Source organism: Chenopodium album, chromosome 3 (genome assembly GCF_948465745.1).
Source record: "Chenopodium album chromosome 3, dcCheAlbu1.1, whole genome shotgun sequence".
Taxonomy (NCBI): Eukaryota; Viridiplantae; Streptophyta; class Magnoliopsida; order Caryophyllales; family Amaranthaceae; genus Chenopodium; species Chenopodium album.
The window spans coordinates 83,418,011-83,445,028 of NC_137836.1; the positions used below are offsets into that span (position 1 = coordinate 83,418,011).

At 35.6% G+C, this 27,018-nt stretch overlaps 3 protein-coding genes across 6 annotated transcripts; 1 reads left to right on the forward strand and 2 right to left on the reverse strand.

Moving 5' to 3' along the window:
* Positions 1 to 589: 589 nt before the first annotated feature.
* Positions 590 to 4,415, reverse strand: LOC145624582 (D-xylose-proton symporter-like 3, chloroplastic). Of its 2 annotated transcripts, XM_081677636.1 has the most exons (14): positions 4,035 to 4,415; positions 3,511 to 3,589; positions 3,376 to 3,435; positions 3,224 to 3,290; positions 2,994 to 3,118; positions 2,801 to 2,902; positions 2,317 to 2,691; positions 1,996 to 2,043; positions 1,837 to 1,899; positions 1,657 to 1,737; positions 1,438 to 1,536; positions 1,002 to 1,139; positions 729 to 895; positions 590 to 632 (listed from the first exon to the last, which is right to left on the reverse strand). In XM_081677636.1, the coding sequence occupies exons 1-13, from the start codon at positions 4,340 to 4,342 to the stop codon at positions 761 to 763; spliced, it is 1,680 nt and encodes a 559-aa protein (XP_081533762.1). In that variant the 5' UTR covers positions 4,343 to 4,415; the 3' UTR covers positions 590 to 632; positions 729 to 760. The 2 variants fall into 2 exon arrangements, with proteins under 2 accessions (XP_081533762.1, XP_081533761.1); XM_081677635.1 differs by having other exon boundaries at positions 630 to 895.
* Positions 4,416 to 5,255: 840 nt separating this feature from the next.
* Positions 5,256 to 13,908, reverse strand: LOC145624583 (transcription initiation factor IIA large subunit-like). Its single transcript, XM_081677637.1, has 11 exons — positions 13,303 to 13,908; positions 12,921 to 13,091; positions 11,577 to 11,741; positions 11,162 to 11,219; positions 10,989 to 11,044; positions 10,668 to 10,793; positions 7,758 to 7,895; positions 6,350 to 6,407; positions 6,092 to 6,252; positions 5,876 to 5,959; positions 5,256 to 5,794 (listed from the first exon to the last, which is right to left on the reverse strand). Exons 1-11 carry the CDS (start codon positions 13,423 to 13,425, stop codon positions 5,771 to 5,773), a joined length of 1,164 nt encoding a protein of 387 aa, XP_081533763.1. The 5' UTR covers positions 13,426 to 13,908; the 3' UTR covers positions 5,256 to 5,770.
* Positions 13,909 to 17,120: 3,212 nt separating this feature from the next.
* Positions 17,121 to 26,309, forward strand: LOC145624584 (uncharacterized). 3 transcript variants are annotated; one of them, XR_014110457.1, is made up of 15 exons: positions 17,121 to 17,419; positions 17,707 to 17,796; positions 17,904 to 18,029; positions 18,378 to 18,545; positions 18,628 to 18,714; positions 18,851 to 18,972; positions 20,350 to 20,391; positions 21,257 to 22,117; positions 22,349 to 22,516; positions 22,610 to 22,753; positions 22,850 to 22,993; positions 23,088 to 23,988; positions 24,254 to 24,318; positions 24,459 to 24,578; positions 25,327 to 26,309. XR_014110457.1 is itself a non-coding variant. In XM_081677638.1 (12 exons), exons 1-12 carry the CDS (start codon positions 17,399 to 17,401, stop codon positions 23,737 to 23,739), a joined length of 2,625 nt encoding a protein of 874 aa, XP_081533764.1. In that variant the 5' UTR covers positions 17,121 to 17,398; the 3' UTR covers positions 23,740 to 24,002. The 3 variants fall into 3 exon arrangements, 1 of the variants encoding a protein (XP_081533764.1); XR_014110456.1 differs by having other exon boundaries at positions 24,459 to 26,309; XM_081677638.1 differs by lacking the exons at positions 24,254 to 24,318; positions 24,459 to 24,578; positions 25,327 to 26,309 and having other exon boundaries at positions 23,088 to 24,002.
* Positions 26,310 to 27,018: the final 709 nt, after the last annotated feature.

Below are 27,018 nucleotides of genomic sequence, written 5' to 3' on the forward strand. Positions count from 1 at the left end.
CAAATGTGTAATGAAAATATGTTGGGTCATGTCTTATTGTGTGCTAATTTCTTCAGACAAAGGTTTTACCCATACACGCTATCTTTATTTTCCTGCATGAAACAGCAATTCTGAAAACTCAGAGTCATAGTCATCTTAGTTAACTCTGAAACTTTTCAAGTACCAAAGAACACGAAGAATTAATCACTTTATATGTGAAAGAAGCTGTATGATGTAAGGAAACCCTGGTATATTTCAAGGTTTTTATTAACGTTGGATGTTTTTAACCTGAAGTTAACCCAGAAGCCTTGGAATCTTACACTACTTAATCAGACAGCAGGCTCTCCTACACTCTGAACTTACCCTTGGCTGACTATAATGATTAGGTGTATAAGTTATAGTGAGATCGTTTCGACGAGAAGGTCTTCCATTATTTGCATATTTCATGAAATTGGCAAGAGCAGATTAAGAATCTTCCTGACATAATGAGGAAATATATTGCTGAATAGAGTTTAAGTACCTGGTCTTAGACTCTTGCAAAACTATAAACTGACTTCAGTTGATCAGCTTTCCGAAATAAGAAGCCCTCTCCCAGTGTGCAAAATAAAGAAAGAAAAATTGTGCTCCCATCTTCTTGTACTGCCACAAAATGACTAGTAAAAAAAGAAATTGTTTTACAAAGCTTATTTATTAATAGTACATGAGATATATGAATTTGCATTTACAATTAACATGGAAGGAATAAATACATTTTCTTATCATGTAGCATCCGAGCCAAATCTCATTCTGATAATTTTGCTTCGATTTCTTCCAGACTTAAGCCCTTGGTCTCCGGAACTAACGTCAATATAAATACAAGAGACAGCAAAGCAATAGCTCCAAATAAGAGGAATAGGTTATCAGCTCCAAGCAACTCCTGCAAATTGCAGAACAGATCTTAGCACAGAATTTTGCAGACTAGCCAAGGAAGCAATCAAATAAGGCGTCCCTTAATACCAAGAAAAGCATGAATTAAAATATACCTTCAAAGGTGAAAAGGCAAAGGTCACAAGAGCATTTGAACCAAAGTTTGTTAAAACAGCAAGACTGATTCCTCGTCCTCTTGTGCGAACAGGGAATATCTCTGACACCATTAGCCAACTGATTGGACCAAATGATATCTGAAAAATTGATTCAGGACAAAATCAATGTCAGTGGAAATCCAGAAGGTCTAATGAAAAAGAACTGTTTCTCGATCATTGGTTCCAGACTTCCAGTTATATTATTCGGACTAGCCTTTCAGAAACTAAAATTCTTTTTGAAGGTGATCGGATACAACACTTTGCTAACGAATCAAAAAATGTTTAGAAGCTACAAGAGGAATAACATTGCAAAACAATTTATAAAATCAGAAATACAGAGTAATGGACTGTGAACTTCTCTGAAAATAAGATTAAAATTTTGGTTTTAGAAATTTACTTGATAACTACCGACATATAGCAGCAAAGCAGCTACAGCGACAAAAGGGAGGCCTCCAAGAAACTTGTAATATGCAGCAAGGAGGAACAAGGACACAGCCTGTAAAATAGCTCATGAAAGAGTTCAAACACCAAATAAGCATCTCTTCCCCACATTAAAAGGTTAAAGAATAAAATCTTGTTTTAGGGTTTTAGGGAACAGAAGGTGAAGTATACATACAATCCCACTAACACCTCCTATGAGCAAGGGTTTCCTTCCAAGATCATCAACCTTAAGAACAGCTACTCCAGTCATAACAAACTGCAGGAAGGAAATGAGAGATGAGCTCCATATGCGACTCCACTGTATACAAACAACAGATTGTTGCTCCATGCTAAAGTAAAAGGGAATCAAGTATACCTTGAATAGGCCAATCAACACTGAAACTCGAGTGGCATCGGATGCAACAGAAAACCCAGCACTCTATTTCACAGTCAAGGAAAAATAAGTCAATTAAGCATTCCGTCTGTTTTCTGTATTAGAAACAGAAAATTGAAAACTGGATAAGCTTCGCCTTACCTGTAGGATTTGACCAGCATAATACAAAACACTAGGCTGCCCGGTTATCTGAAGACAATCATAGTGATTAGTAAAGGAGTCCAAATATTTTCTATAAACAGATTTTGATGCAGCTTTTTAGGCACAATGAGTACAAAGAAAAGAAAGCATGATCCATGTACTGAGAATACATGCCCACCAAATTTTCTCCAAAACCCCCAATTTGATCAGTAAAATACCAATTTCACCACCTATATGGGCCATATTTATCCAAAAAAATGCCACGGCACAGAGTTCACTCCCTGTGCATGGTGTATCATCCGTTCAAAGAATGAAAATCACCTGCTGAAAAAGTACGAGACCTCCACCAATGATGAAAGCTTTTAGATTAGGCCCTTGAAACACCTCTAAAAAGCTTCCCTCTTCCTGATCTTGGTAAGAAGACTTCATTGAAACTAGCGTATCTTCAATTTGCTTTTCAGACACTTTATCCCCTGCGGGTCTGCCTCGTAGTTTGCTCAGAGCAGCAATCGCCCGCTCCTTGTACTCCTGCAAAGATCCTTGACCTTTAACACCCCTAAGAAGCAACCAGCGAGGTGAAGGAGGCAGACTTAACATCCCAAGACCCATAACTGCAGCAACCGGAAGACTCAATCCAAACATGTAACGCCAGCCTCCAACCACATCAATATTAAAGTTACCAACAAAGTAACCCAACTGAACAAATGCAAATGAGCTACAAGTTAAGTCAAACATTAGGTAAAAGAAGGGAAAGGAGGGGAGGGGAGGGATGGGGAGAGATAAATTAATCGTAGAAGTAAGATACCAAAATGCCGAGAACTATGAAAAGCTCTTTCAATGAAATCAAGGTTCCTCGAATCTGAGAAGGACAAGTTTCTGCAATGTATAGAGGGGCCCCATGCATAGCCTACAATAGACCAACTTCAGCATACGCACAATTACAATACTAGGAAGTTAATTCACTCAATATCAAAACCATTAATCACTAGGATGCTCACCCAACCAATGCCAAGGCCATAAAGAAGCCTCCCAATCAAAAGAGTATTAAGACTAGGAGCAAATGCGGTGGTAAGGCCACCAATAGCATAGAGAGTTGCAGCGATGAGAAGTTCTCGCTTCCTTCCTTCAAGATTTAGAAGATACAAATATCTCTTAAAATTTGTTAATCCCAAATCCATCAAAAGTACATCACAAACAAATCAACATAACACGCTAGCTAGAGTCATACCAAGGAAATCAGCTATTGGATAGACGATAATAGAACCAAAAAGAGCTCCATACAGTGAACCACTCACCTGCATTACAGGAAAACATATCGGAAAGAAGTCAACTAATATCAACTCTATGTCAAATCAAGGCATGATTTGTACAAAAGCTTACCACCAAACCCTGTTGAACTGCTGAAAGATTGAACCATGCTGTACCACTAAGCTCAGGAGACTGCATTTACAGTAAATTACTAATTACATTTATCTATATTTCTAAAAAAAAATATCACCAAAATCAGAAGTATACCTGTAGTGATATTGTAGCACCAGAAGTAGCACCAATATCATACCCGAATAGTAAACCACCTAGTGCAGGGAATAGAAACCTGGAAGTAAATTAACAGCAAAATCTGTTAAAAGTTCTAATCTGGGCACAAATTTGTAATTAGCATTTACTAATTTGGGGCCAATTTAAACAGATTGATGTGCCTCAATTCTTAAACTTGACCAATTTAGTAATCAAGACCATTAATTGACCCAAAATTTGAAAATTAAACGTATTCAAAATTAATAAATTACATTATAAAACAAACCCATCAAAATTCAGAACTATAATTTCATACCCAGCAAGAAAAAATTTAAAACAATACAAACTAAAAAAAATATTATTGTTCAATTGCCAGAATACTGTGAAAAATAACTCAATATATGACAAATTAAACTCAATTTAAACTACATTATACAATAAACCCATCAAATTTCAGTACTTCAAGTTCAAACCCTGCTAGAAAAAAACCCATTTAAGAGAATGATTGAAGGGGGAAAACTCACGGTAAAATTACAGAAGACCATGCAAAGACTTCTGGTTCAACAGCATCATGCTCAACAGGGTAATCATCTTTCTTCTGGGAATTTACCTTATTAAGTAATAATGAAGTTTCAAGACTGTAAATTGAAGGATTTTCCATCATAAATTTTCTTCTTCTTCCACTGAATTGCAGTTTAGGGAAGAGTTTTGTTGAAGAAGATGATGCATGAGAATTAATGTGGGACCAAGAGGAGATAGAAAATGGTTTCTTGAATTCACGAAATTTGAGGTGGGGGTGGTGGATGACCCAGGCACTGGTGACTGACGCCATTTTTTAAGAAGCAAAAACAATTGATCATAGCCTAACTACCACGCACCAAATATAAAGTTTATTATATCTTAAACTGTAATAATGTGTGGGATGATTAGAAACGTGATTGTGTTATGTCAATTATGTATTTATGTGTATAAATCTCGGCCGTGGCCAGAGCGTAGTGACATCAATATGTCATGATTTAGACGGAATTTGAGCTAAGTTCATTTCATGCGATCTGATTTGATCACATTATTAAACTTGTATTAATATGTTCTTTTCAAATACGGAAGTATGAAAACATAATTATTCACGAAATTAAAGATTTTTAACAGTATAAACACAAATAAAAAGATTTGATTTAATTATTTCTAAAATAAGCCAATATCAATTTGTGTTTGAATTTTGTAGATATACAAGTATATTGAATTTTTTTTTTTTTTTTTTTTTTTTTTTTGATAAGAAGTATATTGAATTATTGATAGACTGGTAGAATGAACTTGCAAGAAAGTGTTAATAAGGTTTGTGATACAAGAAGATTGTTACCGAGTAAAATTGAGTAAACATTTTATTACCATCAATTGCTGAATCTCACTCTGTCACTATACTTTCCTTCTCTCATCTAAATTCCAGCAGACGACTAATTGTGTTTTTTTATCTTGTAAACTCGTAATTTTTATCCATTCACACTTTGAAATAAACACAACTTAAAAGTCATAAAAACATCCTGACAGGCCAACTCCAATTGAATGATTTCACTCAACACCACCCTCCTCAACATGCTCAAATCACAGTGTACAATAGCATAACACACATAATGGCGACCTTCCATCATACTCCCGTATATGCGTTACCTAGAGTTTAGAGCAAATCTAAGCGACACAGTAGAATTCTGAGGCGTGTAATCAGTAATACTGGTACTTGCACTCCGTGGATGAACGCTTCAAATCTTCATTGAATGGCATTCTTACATATTTTCAAAATAACAAAAATCATACTATTGCATAGTGTCCATCAACAACATTAGAAAACACCAGTATACTAAACCACAGATTATAATTGCGTCATAGTAAGACTGACAACATGATGTTTAACCCTAATCTACACAATCATGGTGCTAAAAAAGACAGAGCTAGGGAAAATGCAATCTCTAGAAGATGATCCAAATGTCCGAAGTGTACAGAACTAATGGAATCACATATTCCATTTAAGAAATGATGATAATCTGATTTAGCCATCCGCATTTAAGGCCAAAGGGCTCTTGCATTATATACAACTGGCCAACCACTTTTATCCCACCTCTAACAGCATATACTGATTCCATTCTTAACCCTCGAAAGATCTAGCTAACGAAACCAGGACAAGACAAGAGATGCTGAGTGGCAACTCGGATAACTTCCCTCTAAGAGCCACTGAACTTCCCAAAACGACTTTGTCCTCTCAAAATTAGAAATCAAATTCTCCTGAAGCCTGCCAGAAAAAAGACCACATGTAAGAAAATAAGAAAGATGTCCGGCTTCCACAGGTGAACTGGTAGCAAAGCGCACTGACCTTGTTGAACAAAATGTCCTTGTTGTTTATATGCATTATGCCATCCTTAAGGGTGCACTTCCAACGGCTCTTGGTACGTGTCACCTGAACAATACGATAATAAAAATTCAATTAAATACTTGGTAGAAACAGTATTTTAAACTACAAGAAACACAGGGTACATATACAACTAATACTTCATATTTTGTACTCCGTAACTAGGAAGCATTAGCATACCTTATCAAACTGAGCCAGAACCAAATGCTGTGTGTTAAGCTCTTCTCCTTGGTCGATGTCATCTAAATCATCATCATCATTCTCATTCAAAGGTGGTTCGTCATCACCGTTTTCATCAAGATCATTCTGGGCAGGGGGAGCAGGGGTACTAGCTTGCAGGTCTAAGCAAATTTGAGACAAACATGGACAACATGAGAGAGAGACTTTATGCCATGCTAAACCAATATGTCAAGATATAGCGGAAATTTAGAAGCATACCAGGAGCTGGAGTGTTCACCACATTGTAGTCTTCATTGACGGGTTGATAATTGTATATCTACAAGGTAAAATGCAAATAATGTTCAGGTCGCATAAGTGCCCTTGCATTCAATACTGATCCATTCACAACACTATCAAGCTCGTGAAAAGAGAACCACAACTTTACAGAGTAATACTTACGTATCAAAGAGAGTTTGAGGTCTGGAACTTTTCAGATTCAGACACAGTTTTAGCTCCAAATTAACAAATACATTGAAGAAATATCCAAACAAGACGAATGACAAAACTTGAAACTGGAGCAACACATAAAGATTGAAGCTTGAACTCCAGATATTTTACCACAGCTCGTTAAATTTCATGCCCATTTTTATAGCTAGTACAGAGCATTAATTTTCAAGCCTCAACACAGGATCCACTTTCATACACGTGAAATTTTTCTTTTGTCATTTTCATTTTCCAAACCTGACACTAAGCTAGATTGAAACTCTGAATATAAAAAGTTTCAAGCCATTTTATTTCTGCCCTGAGATAAACTAAGAACCAAAAATATTGCACCCCTGATCTAGACAACATTCACTCATTGATATGACAAATCATGAACAAAACATTTGGACAAGCAACAGCATCCCAAAATTGCTGGAAAAAAGACATAAAACTAAGGCGGCAGTATTATTTGATGAACTTAAGAACAACAGGATAAAAATCTCTACCTGTTATCAGTCAATAATACATCAGAAAGAATGCAAGTTTATCCGTATATTTAAATATTCTGAATTTTGGGAAAGATTAGAATTCGATTTTTTTTAAATCATAAACCTTTTGTTTGGACTATGACCAACTCATTTGAAGCCATAATCATACCAAACCAATTTTTACTCTAAAAAAACATACAAAACCAATAATCTCCGCACACATAATTTTCAATTCTAAAGAAGTAATTTGCATGCCCCTTCTTATCCAAACAAAGTATTATTCGAGCATAATCTCATTTCTTGAACAGAAACAAGTGATTGCCAATTAAATGAGTTCTGCACTAATATCATTACTATGGTAAGTAGCATTGGGATGGAGTGGCATCCCAATCATTAATACACTGAACTGCCACTCCCCAATTTTCATAAACCCCACCTTGTTTGGCACAAGCTTGGTCAAGAAAGACATCTTAAACAGACTTTTTATTAAACAGTTACTCCATCAGAACACGGCATCCCTCTTCTTATACAACAAGGGCAGTCTTTTTATTATATAGTTACTCCAACAGAACACACAACGGCATTGCAAACATCGTAAAACGACCAAAATCAAATGAACATTTGGTTCAGCAAACACAAATTACTGCTAAAATATAATTGGGATTTAAAGAAAATAGAACAAGCTTACAACCATAGTATTAGAGAGAAAATTTTACATTGGGTGTGGAAAGCATGTCTTCATAAGGATCAGGAATTGGTCCATCTAGTTGGGGAATCCTAGAAGAGGATTCTTTCTGCTGCGCCGGTGTGACTTTTACAGCGCCACTTCTTCCAGAGGGCTTGCTCTGAATGATCTGATACAAGATCACAATAATTATAAATCCACTAAATCCTCAGTGACGATATTAAAACATATCAGCATCTTTATAGATGTGACAGATTCGGATAAAAAGAAATCTGGCTTAAGAAGACTAGGTCCATTAGCCAAAAGTAGATAAAGTTTTTCTTAAAGATCAACCTGAAATTAAACCCCCTCAGAGAAAGAGAATGTGCAATAATGATATAACTTATCAAGCAATGTTCAGAATTTTGTAAGCCAGCAAATACAACGACCGATGAATGATACAAACTACAAAGCCTTCAATATATTTCCTCAAATATGAATACGTACTTTTACAAAAATAAAAAACTGGTATACTGGCAGAACTAGATGCAAATACCATGGATAGAAGTGTCAATATATACAACACAACAAAACTAATACACAATGGGCAAGTGCTAGGGGGATGTGCATGCAGTGTAACACATCAGTTAAAGACAATATATGCTATCAGGAACTGGGAAAAAAAAAAAAAATACAATCTAATTTAACCAAGACAGTTCAAGAAGACAATCAGCATATTCTTCTAACAAACATTGTATAGAGAAACCGCTAGAAGGTGTAACACCAAAATAGTGACGTTCGTCCTCATCGCATGCCTACATTCTGCAGTAACAAATATGAATACTAAACCAAAGCTTTTGTGTGTGCTATTAGTTGAGAAATCTCCAGTATTTTCCTTGTGACTTGTAAGTAATCAAGAGTAAGAAGAAACATTTTCCTAATAGAGCACTGCATAGAAGTCCAGAAAAAATAACATCCCAACTTTTTCCTTTCCAAACTACCATACGCATTCGCTTGGCCATTTACAGTCACCCCTCCTCTTCCCCCCCCCCCCCCCCCCCCTCCTCACAAGACACACACAAATCAAAAGCATAGAATTGTATGATGAATACTAAAGAAAAGAAAAACACATGCAAAAGGTAGGGGTTAATATTTGGAAGGTGAAAACCTAGCTGTCTACAGTGCTTGGATTCAGATATGGGTGTCTGACTCGGTATACATTTGCATGCACAGACATGAAAATTGTAATTGTAAACTACAGGGACATCAGCAATCAAATTAAAATCTAGACAGAGGTATACTAACAATTAAATATATTGACTCTATATATACTTTGATATCAAAAATCAATCTATAATCTTTAACAGTATCAATCATCTCACGAAAATAATGATAATTTCTTTTTAACTAAAAAGAGAAGTAAAAACACATGAAAAGAAAAGAGGAAAGGGGAAAATATTGAACTAAAATATGTGTTGAGCTGTCGATCTCTCTCCACTCAAGAAGTACAGACCCCAGTCTGACAGTCAGTCATATTTTTAAAAATGAACTGAGCTACCATCACACTAGAGACTACCTCTGAGTACATCTGTCATGATTACTGATCGCCAATCTCCAACCAGCAACAACAGCAAGTAAATTCCCTATGTAGCAATTTATTTCCACGCATTGCAATGGCTCAATTCTAAGATCTAGAATTTATGATTGTAAACCTAGATCTCAAAAGTTTATTATTACAATGACAATTTGATGATCTTAATTCTTAGTAATATAAAAATAAATAAATAAACCCCCTACCACAAGAACATGGAAGTCTGATTTATTAAAACAACGGATTCCCAATATGAAAACCTTCCTACGTTTTCTTTCTTCTAGACCCCCTACTCATGTCTCTTTACTTAAGCCTGCATCTTCTCCTAATAAGGAAGAAATACATCTATTGCTAATGATTCTAACATAACCTTATTTTTTTTGTTTTGAGTATAGGCACAAAATAGCAGCCACCATTTCCTAAAAGTATTCATCTTGTATGAGTCCACGCTTTGCTGGAAATGAATGATGAGCTAATTCCTATAGCAAATCACTCCATACACAGCCATCAAACCAAACATTACTAGAGAGACAAAGGTGGATTATTGAAAGATATTCATCGCAATGACCACCTTTTACAATATATTATGGACTTTATGGTCTTGTATCCTCAACCAATTTCTGGATAAATCTTATCAGCTTAGCCAGTACCAAGGTGCTTGGATCAATAAGTAGAAAATCAACTTAATACAAAAGACATTTGTTTTTTGTTGAGATAAATTATGGATAAGTGGAAACACGTGGAAAGTTGGAGTTGTGGACATTGAGGATAAGATAAAGAAGCACCACCTTTGTTGGTTTGGGGATGTGAAATGTTGACTAGAGGATGCATCAATGCAGAAGGTGGAACCATAGATGATTGGGATAAAAAAAAATTAAAAAAAAAAAAAGCCTGGAGAGGACAAAAATAACGTGGGTATAGGGAAATGATATGAAGAGGGTGGGTTCACAAGACCATGTAACACTAAATAGAAGTGAATGAAGGAAGATGACTTTCGTGGATGACCATGAGGGATAGAATCTTGGTTCATGGAGCCCCTATCCTATAGGAATAAAGATTTGGTTTTGTTTATTGTTGGTGTATCAGGCAAGAACATGTTTAGAAAATGGTGGCTGCTATTTTGTGCCTATCCTCAAACAAGAAAATAAGGTTATGTTAGATATTTATAGGATTTGTATTATTATAATTTTTTCTAAACATGTTCTTGCCTGATATATTAAAGAGCTATATCAATAAGCAGGTTAGGATTTGTCTAAAAGAAACGACATACATAGTATTAAAACCTAAATAGTACATGCAGAGCCAATTATAATTTAAAAAAGCCAATTACAGAAAAAATTAGTATCATAGAAACAAGATGGTAAGACTTACTTCCAGTTCAAAAACATCACCTACGACATCCCCAGCTCCATCTTGCTGAGGTATATATCCTCCTCCTTGATACTGTGGTGGAAACTCATCACGTTTTCTTTTCCCAGTAGGCCCTGTAAAGAAATCCTGGATATTTTCCCAATTTAGAATATGTTAGCAGAAATACCCCTGCCTAAAGCAGAACACTCAATGAAAATAGTCCACATGTAAATCATATTGATCATGATTACAATATTATGAAAGCAAAAGTCAACAAAATCTGGCATCCTAAATCACTGAAAAAGAAATTAGAAATTATCCAACCCAAAAATTGGGAATCACCTGAGTTGCTGGTTGTGACGAACCTCTATCTACCTCTTCTCGGCCTTCCACGTAAGCTACATGACAAAACCAATGACACCACTTATCAAGAAAACAATTTTAAAAAATATGGGTGGAAAGGAAACAGAACATATGAGGAAAGCATAGCACAATTTCTCCTTAGTCTTACTCACCCACATTAACATCCACACCAAGTGGAGGCCTCTGATTCATCCAGGGTGAAGGCGGTTGCTGCAAGAAAATTAAAAATTCAGCATTAATTCTGTAACCATCTAGCCAGGTGAACAGACAGTACTAAAAGCTTATAATTTGACATAACAGCAGAAAGAATATTAATCCCACATTCCAAAAGGTATCAGTCTATCAAATAATTAGCAAGGCTTGAGGAGCCAGATACTAATACTCAAATCCTCTAAAGTCATATTGAATTATAACTTATAACTACTATGTCAAAAACATCAAAGGATAAGAATAACATTTAGTTAAATAAATAATGGTTAAATATAGGCTACTTTAGCAATAAAAATAAAAAGATCAAGATTTGTGAGCCACTTGACCAAGTTGGCCCAAGAAAAGATTTTAAAATACCATGTAAGGGCTAGGCCTTCCAACTCCGGGCTTTATATCATTTGAGGCACCAACACCTTCATTAGAAGTTGGAGTAGGATAATCTGAAGGTCCTGTAGGAATGTTATACATCGAGCTATCTGCAGTTCCAGGTAAAGGAGTCTGAATTGGAGTTTGCAACGGCGTCTACAACAACAGAGCAAAATCATCAAACATGATTCCTAAAGGGGAAATTATCTAAGATAATATTAAATTGCTTCTTACTTCATTAAGAGAAAGGAAAAAAAAAAAAAAAAAAACCTGAACAGACGTTTTATCTGTCACAAAAATTAATAATGATAAAAAAAAATCTTCCAATACATAACTGACATGAACCAAAGACTATTTGTTAACCCCTGTTTGACTACAACAAAAAAACAAACACAACTCTGCTTGTACCAAACTTAAAACTTAAAAAGATAATTTGACCACATATAGCGGTATCAAAATTTGGGAAGGAAAAAAAATTCAAACTTGATATTTATATGACCAAATACCTCGAAATCTTCCCGTACGTTTGTATGGATTGATACTAAGTGAGTAAGTGGTTGTTTATATTGCTTTACCAACATCCCTTTTTAGTTTAAAAATTGATAGTTAACACTTGTGCCGTATATGGAATATATAAAGGAGGGGAGGGGTGGAATTAAGGTCTTTATACTCTAATTTTGCATAGCGAAGCAATTTATAAACTCAAGGAAGATTAAAATACTCCACATCTCCACCACCTCCATAGAATTCCATGTTCACTTATAGGGAGAATATTTGCACTAATATAAACATTTACCAGTAAATTAACAAAATATACCTCCCATAATTCCCCGACCCGAAAAAATCATTTTCATACAACTGTTTTTTAATTGGTTTCTTTATACAACTTCTATAGAGATATAACACTTACAAAGAGCTATCAATTTTTCAAGAGCACCTGTTCATTATACAAGATGGTTGTTCATTCATTTTAGTTTCCTTTCATTTGTTTGATGGCAATATTACAACTGCCAATTTCCAACTACGAATATTTTTTTTCCTTTTCAAGTTTTGAAAGGGTAAGGACGTAAGGTGAATCTTTACAACTAAACTATAAAACAAGAAACATATTCAACAAGCCAATGCCTTCACTATTATTAATTGGATAAAATACACTAAACCATCAGATAAAAATAATAAAATAAAATAAAAACAAGTTAGAAATGCAAACAAGTTTCCTAAAAATCAACGTTTTCTGTCACCATTTCTAAAGTTGATAAGCAAACAAAATTCTGAATATTACAATTACTTAACCAATACTCCAGTATAATCCTAAACAGTGCCCAAATCACTCACCGGAGGGAAAAGCATCTCAGCAGTGGGAGTTTCATATTCTTCAGTTCCTTCATAAGGCACATTCAGATCGTGAACAGGCGTTATGGCAGCTCCCGGCCCCGGCTTCGCCACTGCCGGCCTCTCACTGGGCTGCAACACAGCGCCGGCTTGCATCATTTTCAGTTCCCAAAGCTGTAAACAAACCGCATGAAATAACACATCAATTTCACGAAAAACTCCACAAATCACAAAACCCTAGAATCACTCAGATCAGAACATCTTCCACCAATCTCACTCCAAATTAACACTAATCAAACCGAAAACCCTAATTAAACACCAAAATCACAATTTAAAAGCAAAAAATCGAATTCATTTCTTCTAATTAACAAAACAAATTACATACTCCTTGTAGTTCTTGGAGGACTTTTTCGCCGGGACCGCCATCGGCAACAAACTCTTCGCGAACTTTCTCGATGACATCCTCAATAACATGGATGTAAACAGCGCTAGTAGTAGAGGTCGTCATTTCTCAATAAATTCAAAAAAAATTCAAAAAAACTCCGAGATTCTCCGGATATCTCCGCCCGAGATAACCAAATCGGAGCGATTTCAAATTGAGTGGAACCGATTAGAGAAGAAATCAGTGAGTTTTACGGTGTCGATGTTCGAAGACGATGTCGGAAGAGGCGGAGAGAAGGGTGAGGGGGCGGAGGGGGCGGAGGAGGCGGCGGAGGGGAGGAGAGAGAAAGGTGGAGAGAAGGGGAGAAGTGGTGGTGGGGAGAGCGGAACAGAAAAGGAAGATTAAAGAGTGGAATATAAATAGGTTTGCATCCGTTTATAATGCTCTGGGTCCACGTGTCAAAATCTGCAGTGTTGTTCAATGCTTTATAAGATGCCTCTTCTATTTATCGAGAACAAGGTTTCCAGATTTTTTAACTTGAGAATTTGCCTGGAACACTTCTTTTTTCTTAAGTTGTGATTGTTTGATCATATTGTACTTGTTTTTTTTTAAATTACTTCGTATTATTGGAAAGAAATATTAAACGGAATACTCTCTAGTCTCATTTTTTTTAAGGAAATTTTGACAATTATCACCTTCTGTTTAGTCCATTTTAGCAATTACCACCTTGTATTTTTTTTTTTTGAAAATTATCACCTTCTATTTTCAAAAACATCAAAAGTTACCACCTTCTTGCCTCCCAACTACCACATGACGTCATTTTGGTCTCATTCTTTCCCTTTCCTCCCTATTTCCCTCACATTTCTCATTCCTAACTCGATTCTCATCCCCCCTTTCACTTTTTTCCCCCAAACAATCAAAAACACTTCAATTCACTCCTCCAAATCAAAATTGACGAACAATTATTGGTGGTTTGGGGGGAAAAAAGTGAAATGGGAGATGAGAATCCAAATAAGAATGAGAAATGTGAGGGAAATAGGGAGGGAAGGGAAAGAATGAGCCTAAAAGGACGTCATGTGGTAGTTGGGGGGCAAGAAGGTGATAACTTTTGATGTTTTTGAAAGTAGAAGGTGGTAATTTTCAAAAAAAAAAAATACAAGGTGGTAATTGCTAAAATGGACATAACAAAAGGTGGTAATTGTCAAAATTTCCTTTTTTTAAAACCAAACTAGTATATTAATTTAGGGCTCCCTAGTCTCATTTTATAGTTTTTCTTTGTGTTTTTTTCACGGTATTTAAGAAATATGGAAAAAGTGGATGAATTACATTTTAAAAAAAATATATGAGAAGTTCATAGACAAGCTAGAGAGAGTGTGGGAAAAGTATAGAGTACAAGACACGTGAAAAATTCAAGGATTATTTAAGAAATACAATGAATAAAGTTAAAAAAATAAATAAAATAAAAAAAAAAAGGTAAAATGGTCTTTTCATACTACCCAAAAATAGAAACGAAAACAACATTTTGAGTCTCTAAAATAGGAAAACAGTAACTGTAATATGGGACGAAGAGAGTACTATTATAAGATAAATTTTCTCGTGAATTTCAGCTTAGCAAATAGTGCAAACCCGGGCGTTGCCCCGGGTTACTACAATAGTAATTGTCATTGTCAAACTAAAATGGAGTATTTTTTTATTGAACCTTATGGTTTGCACTTATATAAATTTTTTTACATATTAATAACACATTTGATAATTGGCTTAAAATGTAAAATTGTTATCTTTCTTATTAGAGGTTGAAGGTTCAATCCTCTTGGCTTTACAATGGAGTTTGTCTGTAACCTATCAGCTTTGGTGTAATTCAAAAGGTGCAACATTTTAATGTCGCATATCACCCGCTGAATAGACATCCAGTCCATCATAAGCATAGGGTATTATTATCATCATTAATTTCTCATTATTAATATTATTTTTTTATTATTATTATTACTACTATGTTTACAAGTATATTGGAATAAGAATTGTTGCACAATATATGTGAAATATAAACTTTTCATGCTTTGAATTTTGGACACATATAGGGTTTAGCGTGGCTCAAATTTCATAGGCCCTACCAATTGTGTCTTAAGGCTTCTTAAATTCTCTATAAATTTTAAGATATTAAGAAATTGACGAAAATTTATGGAAGAACCTAAAATTATTGGTAAATGCTCATGCAGCAAGTTTCTAGAATCATGTAGTTAGTTTAAAAAGCATGTGTCTAGGGCTATAGGTGAGCATGTAATCAAGTTATACCTTTCTAATGTTTTAAACTCTCAACTCATACACTCATTATATATACTCGCTAGTATATTATTATTTGTGGATTTTTTGATGGAATTCGAACACTAGACCTTAAAAAAACAAGATCTACTTCCTTACCATCTTAGCCAATAACAATTGATGTCATCTTTACATATAAATATAACTATAAATGACATACATAAATTAAAAAGGAAATACGAGATATGCAGTTTGAAAAAAAAAAAAGGAATAAACTCAAAATTTCACAAACCATAGAGTGTTAAAAAATATCTTTTTTTTACTCTTTATCAATTAGTAACATAATTTTTAACATTATGCATAACATACACAATCGATGATAATATATTTCATTTTGCCAAAAAAGATGATAATATATTTCATAAAGAAACAATTTAATCAAAGTGGTAACCAAGTGCAACGCCCGGGGCCGCACCCTGGTTATAATTTATAACTAAGATAATCAATGGAAAGTGCTACTTTTTTTTTTCATAATCCATATTCATTATAATATAGGGTAATATGTTCGTTCGAGGTTGATTAGCAACACTACAACTTTGAAAAATTATGAGGGTGAAGGATAATTCAAGTGGTAAAAAATTCTTTCTCGTTTGTTAAATATCTTGGGATATATTAAATTTTGAAATTTGATTAGAAATATCGATTTTTGAATAAATTATCACATAAACTCATCATTTGAAATCTTAATTTAGAAGTGGCAATTTAATGTAATATATTTTGGTTTTCCATAAATTATTATTTTTTATTTTTTTATTATTATCCTATATATTACGATTTTATTACTTATATAATAATTGTTTAGTAGTTGTTGTATTTCACACCATTACCATTCACATATTTGTTTGAGGGAGTATATAGTATAGATAGATTGCATTCAATTACCCAAAAAATTCTATCAATTACAAGTACTCCCTCCGTTCATTATTGATAGTCTTTTATGGTGACATTTCATGGAAATAAAAAAGCTTAAATAACTTAAATAAGGAGTCAATGTACATTGGACATGTAAATTTACATGGGGCATGCAAAAAAGTAGAGAGAAAAAGTGATAAAAGTATATGAAAATGCAAAATTTACATAAAGAAGCTAAAATTGCACAAATATTATTGCAAATTGGAGGGGATTTTGGTAATAGAGTAATATTTTTTTTTTGACACAGTAATAGAGTAATATTAATAATGGTTGGAGAAAGCAAATGTTACTATCATTTTGAGACTTAAATTAGGCCATAAAGTATTGTAAAAAAAAAAAAAAGGGCAATAAAGTACTATAGGATAGAGGGAGTACTTGAATACGCAATCACAAGGAACACTTGTTGAGTTAGAGATAATTCAAATGATTAGAGCTTTCCTTTCGATTTCAGAAAATTCTGGGATCGGATTTCAGCCCGCCCTTGTGGCTCTCTAAACACCAAACAAAGAAGGAACACTTGTCGATGATGGACATGTGTGATATGTGTTACCAACAATGTCTAATTGGGTAAATTCACATCCATACTCTTGTAAAAAAAAAAAAAGGAATCACACCCATACTAGGGCTACATCTTTCTTGCATTCAGCAGAAAGCATTTTTCCTCTCTCACTCTCGCACACATGCTCAACCGATTCACCTCATTTTCCCCGACGATGCCTCTCACCAGATGAGCGGCGCCCAATCTTCACCCTAAATCTTTAACCTAATTGCGTCTTGTTGATCATTTATCTTTTCAATCATCCACTCAATTTGTCTTTCGGATTTGTCGAATTTCAATTTCAATTGTTCTTTCTCCAAACCCTAGAAAATGTCGGGCGGCTTTTTTCGGGTAATTAAATTTATTCACCCCTTTTCTGGAATCTGGTAGTTTTAGAACTGCGTAATGTTGGTGATTGATGTTCTGTTTACGAATTGATTCTTTTTAGATCGGATTTAATTGCATATGCACTCGAAGTATTATGTTTGATTTAATGTTCAATTGTCGATGTAATTGTTATCATTTCAGCTGTTTTGATCTTGTATATGTAGAAATTGCTTGTTTATTACGCCTGGTTGATTTTGTGTCAATTTGTTGGAGTTTATATGATTGGAATTTGGAATTTTCCATTTAAATAGGGTACGTCGGCTGAGCAAGACACTCGGTTCTCAAATAAGCAAGCAAAGTTGCTCAAAACGCAGAAGTTTGCTCCCGAACTCGAACATTTGGTTCGTTTTATCAATACTATTGTCATCAGTTGAGTATTTGCTAGGGAATTGAAATTTGGACTAATTGTAATTTGTTGATTGTTCGTATGGTGAATTTTGTTGGTTAGGTTGATATTTCAAAGGTGAAAATGGATGTTATCAAGCCGTGGATCGCGAAAAGAGTGACTGAACTCCTTGATGGATTTGAAGATGAAGTGCTCATTAACTTTATCAATGGACTTCTTGAAGGAAAGGTAACCTATGTTACTGTCATCATTTATATATTGTTTTCAGTACAATGCACTTACATCGATCTCTACTTGGACAACTGCATGTATTCGGAAATATAAACACATACTCAATGTCAATGACTCAAATTTGTCTAACTGGTTGTTGTTTCCTTGTCCGTGTTGTTCCGTTACAACACTTTCATATAATCATATCTGTCACCAAGAAACACATTATCTGCTCTAGTAGCAGTTTTATGACGGAGTCAATTTTAGAGTCACAACATAAACTGTTTACTTGCAGAGGTTATAGATTGTATTCATCTCATTCTAAAAGGTTAAATTTTGCTTAATTCTCTGCATATTTTGTTGCAGGTTGTTAATGGAAAGCAGATCCAAATTCAGCTAACTGGTTTCATGGAAAAGAATACTGGTAAGTTCATGAAAGAGCTTTGGTCGCTTCTTCTCAGTGCGCAGAAAAATGCTAGTGGCGTACCCCAACAATTCCTGGATGCTAAGGAAGAGGAAACTAGGAAGAAAAAGGTTCGTATTTTTACAGTGAGGCTCATTGTTCAAGACTGTACTTACCAATGTTGCGTGATTAACTCTTTGTGAATATTTGCAGGAGGAGAACGATCGTATCTTTAATGAAATCCAGAGAAGGAAAGAGAAGGAAAGAGAAGATTTTGAGCAAGAGAAAGTGAGGCAAATGGTAACTTAATATGTTTCATGCTAGAGCTAGCTTTTTGAGAGTTGGGTTGTTTGATTTTAACTCTCTTGTTTCTTATGGCCACTCAGCTTGCTTCTGCAATTATTTGGGTTCATGTCCTTACCTCAAACTACTGTAGGATGACGGGCTTGGAAAATATTCTAATGACGAATCAAGTAGAAGACGAGAAAGAGGTTCTGGTGCGCAATCTGAAGATGAGAATGGAGCTGACGTGAAAAATGGTTTTGGAGGAAGATCCAGGTTGGTTGCTAAACAATTAATGCTTATTTAATATCCGTGATTTTTGATGTACACTCCTTTGAGTGTTGTAGATTCTCGATGGTCTTTTATAGTTCCATTGGCATGTGCAAATGGTTTTAAAGATTAAACTGAAATATTTGAATCGTTTTAGGGAGCATTTTGTAAAAACTGATTAAAAGTTGTTTGGTCTTTCTTCTAATCTTCTGTGTTTAAAAAATCTGAAGTCCTCAAGTCTTTATCCCACCACAAAGGACTGTTTGTTATTGAAAACTGCATCAGTTTTATTCAAATTAAACATTACAACTGTGATGGTTATATTTCAAAAGGGTTTTAGCGATTTTTTTATATCAATGTACCATATGCCTTTTCGCAGTTTATTATTGTACTTGTGATTCGCTAATTAAGTGGTTGCATAAAATTTCTTTTGTACTAGCTTTTAATGCGAACTTTTTTGTTGGTATGTTGAAGCTTCGTAGTTGCTTTAATATATGTATTTTGGGATTTTGGTATTAGGTATGTGGTATTCTTTACTTGTTCCGTTCCGCATATATTGCACCATTTACCTTTTTAGGAATTTTCATATTTTTGCAATTTGTTTTTTTAGGAAACTTTTACCTTGTACATTTACCAATTTACCCTTACTAAACCCATGTGAGTAATTCCTTGCAAGGAGGACACTTTTGTCATTTTGCCTTTCTCTCCTCTTACCAGATTTCTTGCCCCTCCCCCCATGGTGCAATATTTGAGGAACGGAGGAAGATATATTTTTCTAACTTGTCTTCTTAAACATCATTAATGGTTAAACCTCCTTATGATGAGGTTTCCTATCTATGTTGCTTATCAGTGTCATCTATAGATGACTAAAATATGTTCTTATTGGTGTCTATTGTATTCTGGAAAAAAAAAATACTTGTATTGATCTTGTTTTTACTTTGTATAATGCACATGTGTAGCTTCCGTTTTTGCATTTGCATGTTCAAAGAATTTGGAGTAGAATTGTCACACCCTATATTCTGCTGTGGATGGTTGTCATGGTAGTTTAGGAAATAGATCATTTTGTGCTCAACTTACTGATACAGCTGTCATGTACTCATGTCTATCTATTTGTCATTATTTCCATGAACATGGTGTTTTCTCCCCCTTCCCCTCTTTTTCTTAAGTGTGTTTGAATTGCTTCCTGTGGGTGCATCAAGTTGTTTTGGTTTTGGGTAGATGCTGCATTGTCTCTTGACCTCCAAACATTTGGGTGTTTTGGGTAGATGCTGCATTATCTCTTGACCTCCAAACATTTGGGTGCTGTTGTATCATCCTTAGACGTGATTGGTGGTTTAGTTGGCAACAGAAATATTGACATACAAACTACCTCTTTATTTGCAGAGCATCCAAGTCACCATCTGATCATTCTCAATCACCTCATCGGTAAGTATTCTAGCTATTTTTCTTGCTTGAACAATATGCAAACTTGTGTGTTATCAGATTTTCTTCTTTTGGTTCTTTAGAGCACTGCTCGATCTAGGTGTATTACCAAGTCATATTCTATTTTTAGAAGTTTTCCAAAGGATTTGGTCTTTACAGCATAAAGTGAATTGAACAGGTTGTCCTTATCACTTAATAGTTTGCTCTTTTGTTGTTATGCTCTTAAGTCAATGATTATGCCGCTTCCATTTTAAAGAGATTCTTAAATTATGTGGTTTCGGCATGTTTTTCAGTAGGTTGCTATTTGATGTCAGTATTTAGTTGTGTTTTATCCACCTTTTTATTGGATGTTTATAAAATTACTGTTTTATTATTAACGTTACTACTATATGAATATTTGATTACAAAGTATCATATTATTTCTATGTTTCATTTTTTATATTTTTTTGGTCATCATTTGTTTGTTTCCACCGACCAACTTCCATGTTACAATTATCTTTGCTAACTTTATTGGATATATTTGTTTGTTAGTTGAGTACCGACTTCTTTAGCAGGATTCACACTAGATATTGGTGCTACACTGCTGCATTGTGTTACTATTTTCTTTCTTTTCCTTCTCTTGAAATTTTTATACACCCGGTGCAAGGTGCACCCACAAGTATTTTCTGCTCATTTAATTATTTTTGCTCAATTTAAATTCTTAAAATGAGCAAAAAAAAAAAAAAAAAATCAAATGTGCAAAAAAGCCACCCTTGGGTGCACTTGGGTGTATATATAAGGTTATGCCCTTCTCTTAGTTCCTGTGGTGATCAGGATTCACAATGTTGATACTTTTTCAGAGACTGAAACATCTTTTTCTTACTTGTAGAGAAAGAAGTGTATCAAGGAGTATTTCTGGCTCTCCTAGGCCAAAAAGGCAATCAGTTTCTCCTGGAAGAAGACATCAATCGCCCCGAAGAAGATCTGTCACACCTAGGAGGCGGTCTGCCCGGGAGTCAGTGTCTCCAAGGCGGAGGTCTCTTTCCAGGAGGCGGTCTCCATCTCGTACACGTTATAGGTCTCCATCTCCTATGAGGCGCCGAGTCCGTTCTCCAGCACGTAGAAGGTCACCATCTTCAAGTCGACGCATGTCACCTTCTCCTGCCAGAAGAAGATCACCATCTCCTTTAAGACGACGGTCTCGCTCACCTTTGCGACGGCGGTCTCCTTCTCCTAGGAGGCGTAGGACACCTTCTCCGTGGCGTCGACGATCACCATCCCCTAGGCGACGCAGATCCCCTTCTCCTGTTCGTCGCCGTAGGAGAAGGTCCTCTTCAAGTCCGAGGTCTCGGTCTCCAGGTCTGCGTAGGTCTCCGTCTCCTATACGATGTAGGTTCCAATCCCCTGTCAGAAGGCCTTTTCCTGTCCGACGTAGGTCTCCGTCTCCTGCACGGCGTAGGTCTCCGTCTCCTGCACGACGCAGGTCTCCGTCTCCTGCTCGACGTAGGTCCCCCATGGCAAGGGGACACCGTTCTCCATCTCCAGTGGAACATAGATCTTTAGCTCCAGTTCGGAGAAAGTCACCTGTTCCAGCTCGTAGGCGATCACCTACTCCATCACCTAGCAGATCTCTGTCACCTGCCAGTCAAAGTTCCGGATCACCTGTCAGGCATATTTCTGCTTCACCAGTTAAGACAAGATCACCCAGGATTCAGAATTCCCCACATGGATCCCCTAGAGATCAAAACAGGTAATTTATGGATCAGTCAGTTGCAGTATTGCATTTGTGAATTTGTATTCTTTAAGCATCACTCTCAACTTTATTTTTGCTGAAGCATCTTGCAGTTTCAGTTTAGCTCTAATTTGCTCAAAAAGTATTCTCTCTCTCTCTCTCTCTCTCTCTATATATATATATATATATGTGTGTGTGTGTGTGTGTGTGTGTAAAGTCAAAAGATCTTATCTTTAGATGGATTTACAGTGACCACGAGCCTGCAATGATGGCTCGTAGACAGCCTATTTCATTGTCCCCCCAAAGAGATAATCGAAAGCGTTCACCCAGAAATGTTGCGTCTGTCTCACCTTCTCCAGAGAAGTCAAATGCGGCCTCACCACTATCCCGCAAAAAGAGTTCTGGTGAAGATAAGAGGTCTTTCTCTGCTGCCTAAATTTAAGTAACAAATTTTCGGTTTATTGGGACTTTTATAATAAGTTTAACTTTTTTTTTTCTTTTCTTGTGCAGGCTGGCGAGTCCATATGACAGTTCTGAAAAAAAATCAGGGGATAAAACGACCATTAATGGAAATCGGAGTCCTAGTAGATTGAGAGGCCACAAAGTTCGTCATGGAAGCCTAGAAATGAGAGGAGATAAATTTGATAATGATAGGTTCAATTTGTCAAATATAAACAATAATTTTCATTTTACTGGAAGTGTTCATTTCAAAAATTGCAGTTTTTTAAAACATCAATGGTTATTTTATAGGGAGTATCAGGCGGACAAGTACAAGTCAGAAGAAAAAAAATCAGGACGCTCATCAGTTGGCAATCAGAGGGATTCTCCTGATCGATCAGTTAGATACCAACATCGTGGTAATGTTGATGCACGACAGGATGATGAGATAATAAGGTAATGAACTAATGACTGTTATATGAATTGTCTTTTTGTGCTGCATTCTCTTGTAAAAGCAGTTATTCCTCATTTATTATTGACTGGTTTACAGTGAAGAAGCTTCTTTGAAGGAAGTTCGTGCTCTGAAAAAGTCACCACCTAGAGGTACTGTATCAGATGAGAGGTCTGACATATTGTACCCTGGGGATGTTTCCAAGTTGGATGAAAAGAGGAACTACCAACAGAAAGATACTAGGGACAACACTGTGTCTGACTCCGTAGTGAAATTACAAAATAAACGAAGAAGTCCTAGTGTTGACTCTGAATCTGGATCTGAGGAAAGTGAGAAGCATAGAGCTGAAGTTTCTGAGAAGAGGAAGCATCGAAGGTCAAGGCGAAGAGAAGTGGCATCTGATGATACTAGTTCTGAATCTGAGATGGAGGATAGAAAAGAAGCTAAGAGAAGAAAGAAAGAAGAGAAGAAAATAAGAAAAGAGGAGCGACGTAGGCGTCGTGAGGAGCGGCGCCGGAGGAAGGAAGAGAAGCGTGCTGGTAAACGGAAGCGAAAGTCCAAAGATGCTGATGCCCTGTCTTCTGATGTGGAAAACAATGAAAAGGATACCAATGCTGCAAATGGTGAACGTCGTACAACAAAGTATTCAAGTGATGAAGAAGAGGCAGAATCACAAAAGAAGAGGCTTGAGATTGAGCTACGTGAAAAGGCTCTTGAATCACTAAGAGCAAAAAAGGGGATTAGCCGTTGAATATGTTCTTTTTGTAACTTCTGATGTTGCCTATATTTTGCAACGTTGAACGATTTCTAATGGCTTTGTTTTTGTTTTTTTGTTTTTTTGTTATTGTTATGTGTACTTTATATCTTAAATGCTATAAATGTAGTTGATATATCTTTAATGCGGTCTGTGTTTGCTGCTGGCAGTTGAGATGGATAGTTGAGGATTTCTGAGATATCTCTTGACTGCGACTGTACGCAGGACTTGCTGCTATATATTCTGGTAATGACTGTTTCCATTGTTGGTTTCTCGTATATGTAGAATATCCGGAGAGCATTGCTTTTGGGTGTTACTCATCCTGCTGTTGTACGACCCTTATTTGTGTGGTTATTGATTAGTTCACTCAATGTTGCTAGTGAATAATAACTTATAATAGTTATGCCCATTCAATCTAGTGATTGTAATGTATTGTAAGGAAGTAATACCTAATGGTGCCATTATTCCATATTGTTTTTAGTACTAAGTCAGCTTTCTGGTTAATTGATAGATCATAATATTCCAACTAGATGTGGTTGAGAACCTGAGCTGGCCTACTTATTGAGCACAATTCAGGTGAAGTATTTCAGTTCTTTGACAGTCTCTTGGGAGAAGATTTGTGTACATATAGACTACAAAATATGTCCATTGGAATTTCATAGCATAGGGCTTTTTTTTTCTTTGAATTGTGTATCTTACTTTTGTGTCATTGGCAGCTTGAAAGGAGTTCTTGGACTGTGTATAGTTTTTGACTGGTGCTTGCTTTGGATGCTTGCTCTCCTGTTCTCCATACGGGTAGATTCCTGCATGTATAACTACCTTACTACAGTCAATAGGTATTGGTATCAGTCTCTCTTTGTCAATTCATTGCTTCTGCATTGTAAACAATTTGGTCAGGGGATAGGTATTGGTATCAGTCTTTTCTTTGTCATTCGTTGCTTCTACATGTTAAACTATCTCAAATCATGAACAATACTTTTTTTTCATCTATGTCTCTTTCTCTCCCGTTCTGGTTTTCTGGGATAGATCTGTTACTAGCTTCGTCACTGTGGCACTACTGACTATTCTGCAGTTCTCTTTTTTCCATATTTGTTCTGTTAGCTTTTTTTATTGACTTGCATTAAGCTGTTCTCTACTGTACATGGTATGCATAATATTTGCAGAATAGGAAGTGATTTTCATCTTCTGAAGTGGTTTTGAGTTTGATTTGATGTTACGAACTTACAAAGTCAATGTTGACATGCTATGCCAGACTACATTCTACTTTATGGTTTTTCATGAACTAGCAAACTGAGTTGTATTTATTTAATTGGAGCAGGCTTGATGTTGGTATAGTTCAATTACTACGTAGAAAGTATGTTTAGACATAGATTAGCATTTTGTGACTGAAGAGATTGCAAAACTTAGCATACTTTGTTATTTTTAAATCACCCAGATTAGGGAAGGAATTACTATTCTGTATCATTATTAAGTGTGATGGTTGTTTTGTGCTGTTATTTGGGTTTCAATTGGAGAGATGAATTATTACTATTCTGCTGTTTTTGTTGATATGCCCGTTGTAATTATTAATTTTTTGTTGTTAAGGCTTGCCTGAATCTCACTGCACTAATTTTCACGGTTGGGTCAAGTTACTCGTTGATGTGTGCTTCAGAAGTTAAGATCTTACCTATGTCTAGAGATTAGTGGCACCTTATTTTCTATATCGTTTCTGTATATTTTACATTTTTTTGCCAAAATATGCTATATCAATTGTAAAGTTCAAATTGCAAAGTCAGGTTTGTACTGTTAACCTGTGCTTATGAATTGAAGATATATTATGCTGATTAGGGAACAATTTATGAATGAAGTTTTTTGTCGGATTTGTTTGCTCGCTAATGGTGTACTTCTTTCGAGTGTCCTTATTTTGAGGCAGTAGTGGTCTTTATGGAAAAATTTTCTTCTAAGCAAATCAAATTCCCAGAATTTTTCCTTGCCATTAATAATTTAATGTCGTAATTTTATGGTAGAACTTTGATGATGTTGGTTGTTATCTATCTGTATGTAGGTATTGAGTACTTAACATAAATGTAGTCTGTCAGAAATATCAAGGTTGTGACTGTCAATATAGTTTATAAGAAACACGCTAACTAAAATTCTCTCTGTTAATACAAGGTTAACTTTTTAAATTGGATCAATATTTTGGTTCGTGCAACTATGCTGATAGAGGCATTTGGGCCAGTTTGACTTTAAACATGACAAGAATTGTGTTACACCAGCTGCTGTTGTTAGCTGCTAGTTGGTACAATACTCTGTTGTCTGCTGATGTTAGTTATGTACCAGTGTTGTCGCTGCAAGTAACGACTGCATCTGTGTTATCCATTTCGTTTGCTCCCTGCTCCGCATATTACGAGTTTGCAAAATTTGACTAGTTTGAGAATTTTCTTCTTAATCTCTTTTCATCATTGTCTTGTAACTTTGTAAGTCCGCTGTAAGCCTGTAACAGCTTCCTACTATGTCGATAACTCTTTCAAACTCGTTCAAGCCTTTAATTTCAACTGTGCCCACAAAGGCCTTTAATTACTCTATCATACTGGTTGATTTCGTTGTACTCAGTCTGATAAATAAAACAAGTTTGGTGAACTCTTTGGAAGTCTGGGTCCGCGTTTGCCGTATTGCTTTTAGTCTCTCCTTTTCCCTTTTCTTGGACTTGTGACTTCAGCAAGCTTGAGTTAAGTAACTAAGGCAACATCCTTGACAGTTGACAGCAATACACTCTCGTACTTCCATTCTTCCATCAATTCTTCCCTCAAGTTTATAATGTAAACAATACGCCCTATTTTTTTCGTTGTACCTTGTTATATTTCATCTTTGTCAACGCACAAGGCTAATGGCATGACTCTGCCTAATGATATAAATTAGGATAATGTAGTGTTTGTAGAGCTATTTAATATCAATGAGTTCTTTCCAACAATGATTGAAAAAAGAAATTATAGTCACTAATTATGGTTAACCCGGGTAATCAGTAAAGTCGTGTAAGGTGATATTTAAGAGTTGAATTTATTCTGGTTAATATCATTGCCCTTTCGGCTCTCTAAAAAAATTGTACGAATTTTATTACTCCGTAAATATCTGCATTGACTGGTTATAAAAATGGATTGAGACTTGTCAAAATTATCCCTATTCCCTTACCCATATAAGGGCGCTATCTGAAAACTTAGTGGTCATCGTTATATTGTAGATAGTGTTTGCGTGGCTGATGTTAATTGGGTAAAGATAAGCAGATGGATTGTCTTCTTT

Excerpts from the sequence above, each read along its gene's own strand:
- LOC145624584 (XM_081677638.1), top strand. The coding sequence starts at position 17,399 with ATGTCGGGCGGCTTTTTTCGG. Across the intron at positions 18,546-18,627 it reads AGGAAACTAGGAAGAAAAAG|GAGGAGAACGATCGTATCTT; the intron begins GTTCGTATTTTT and ends GAATATTTGCAG. Across the intron at positions 22,994-23,087 it reads CAGGATGATGAGATAATAAG|TGAAGAAGCTTCTTTGAAGG; the intron begins GTAATGAACTAA and ends ACTGGTTTACAG.
- LOC145624582 (XM_081677636.1), bottom strand. The coding sequence starts at position 4,342 with ATGGCGTCAGTCACCAGTGCCTGGGTCATCCACCACCCCCACCTCAAA. Across the intron at positions 2,692-2,800 it reads TCATAGTTCTCGGCATTTTG|TTGGGTTACTTTGTTGGTAA; the intron begins GTATCTTACTTC and ends GCATTTGTTCAG. Across the intron at positions 1,738-1,836 it reads TGTTGATTGGCCTATTCAAG|TTTGTTATGACTGGAGTAGC; the intron begins GTATACTTGATT and ends TCCTTCCTGCAG.
- LOC145624583 (XM_081677637.1), bottom strand. The coding sequence starts at position 13,425 with ATGACGACCTCTACTACTAGCGCTGTTTACATCCATGTTATTGAGGAT. Across the intron at positions 13,092-13,302 it reads TCCTCCAAGAACTACAAGGA|CTTTGGGAACTGAAAATGAT; the intron begins GTATGTAATTTG and ends GTTTGTTTACAG. Across the intron at positions 5,960-6,091 it reads TTCTGGCTCAGTTTGATAAG|GTGACACGTACCAAGAGCCG; the intron begins GTATGCTAATGC and ends CGTATTGTTCAG.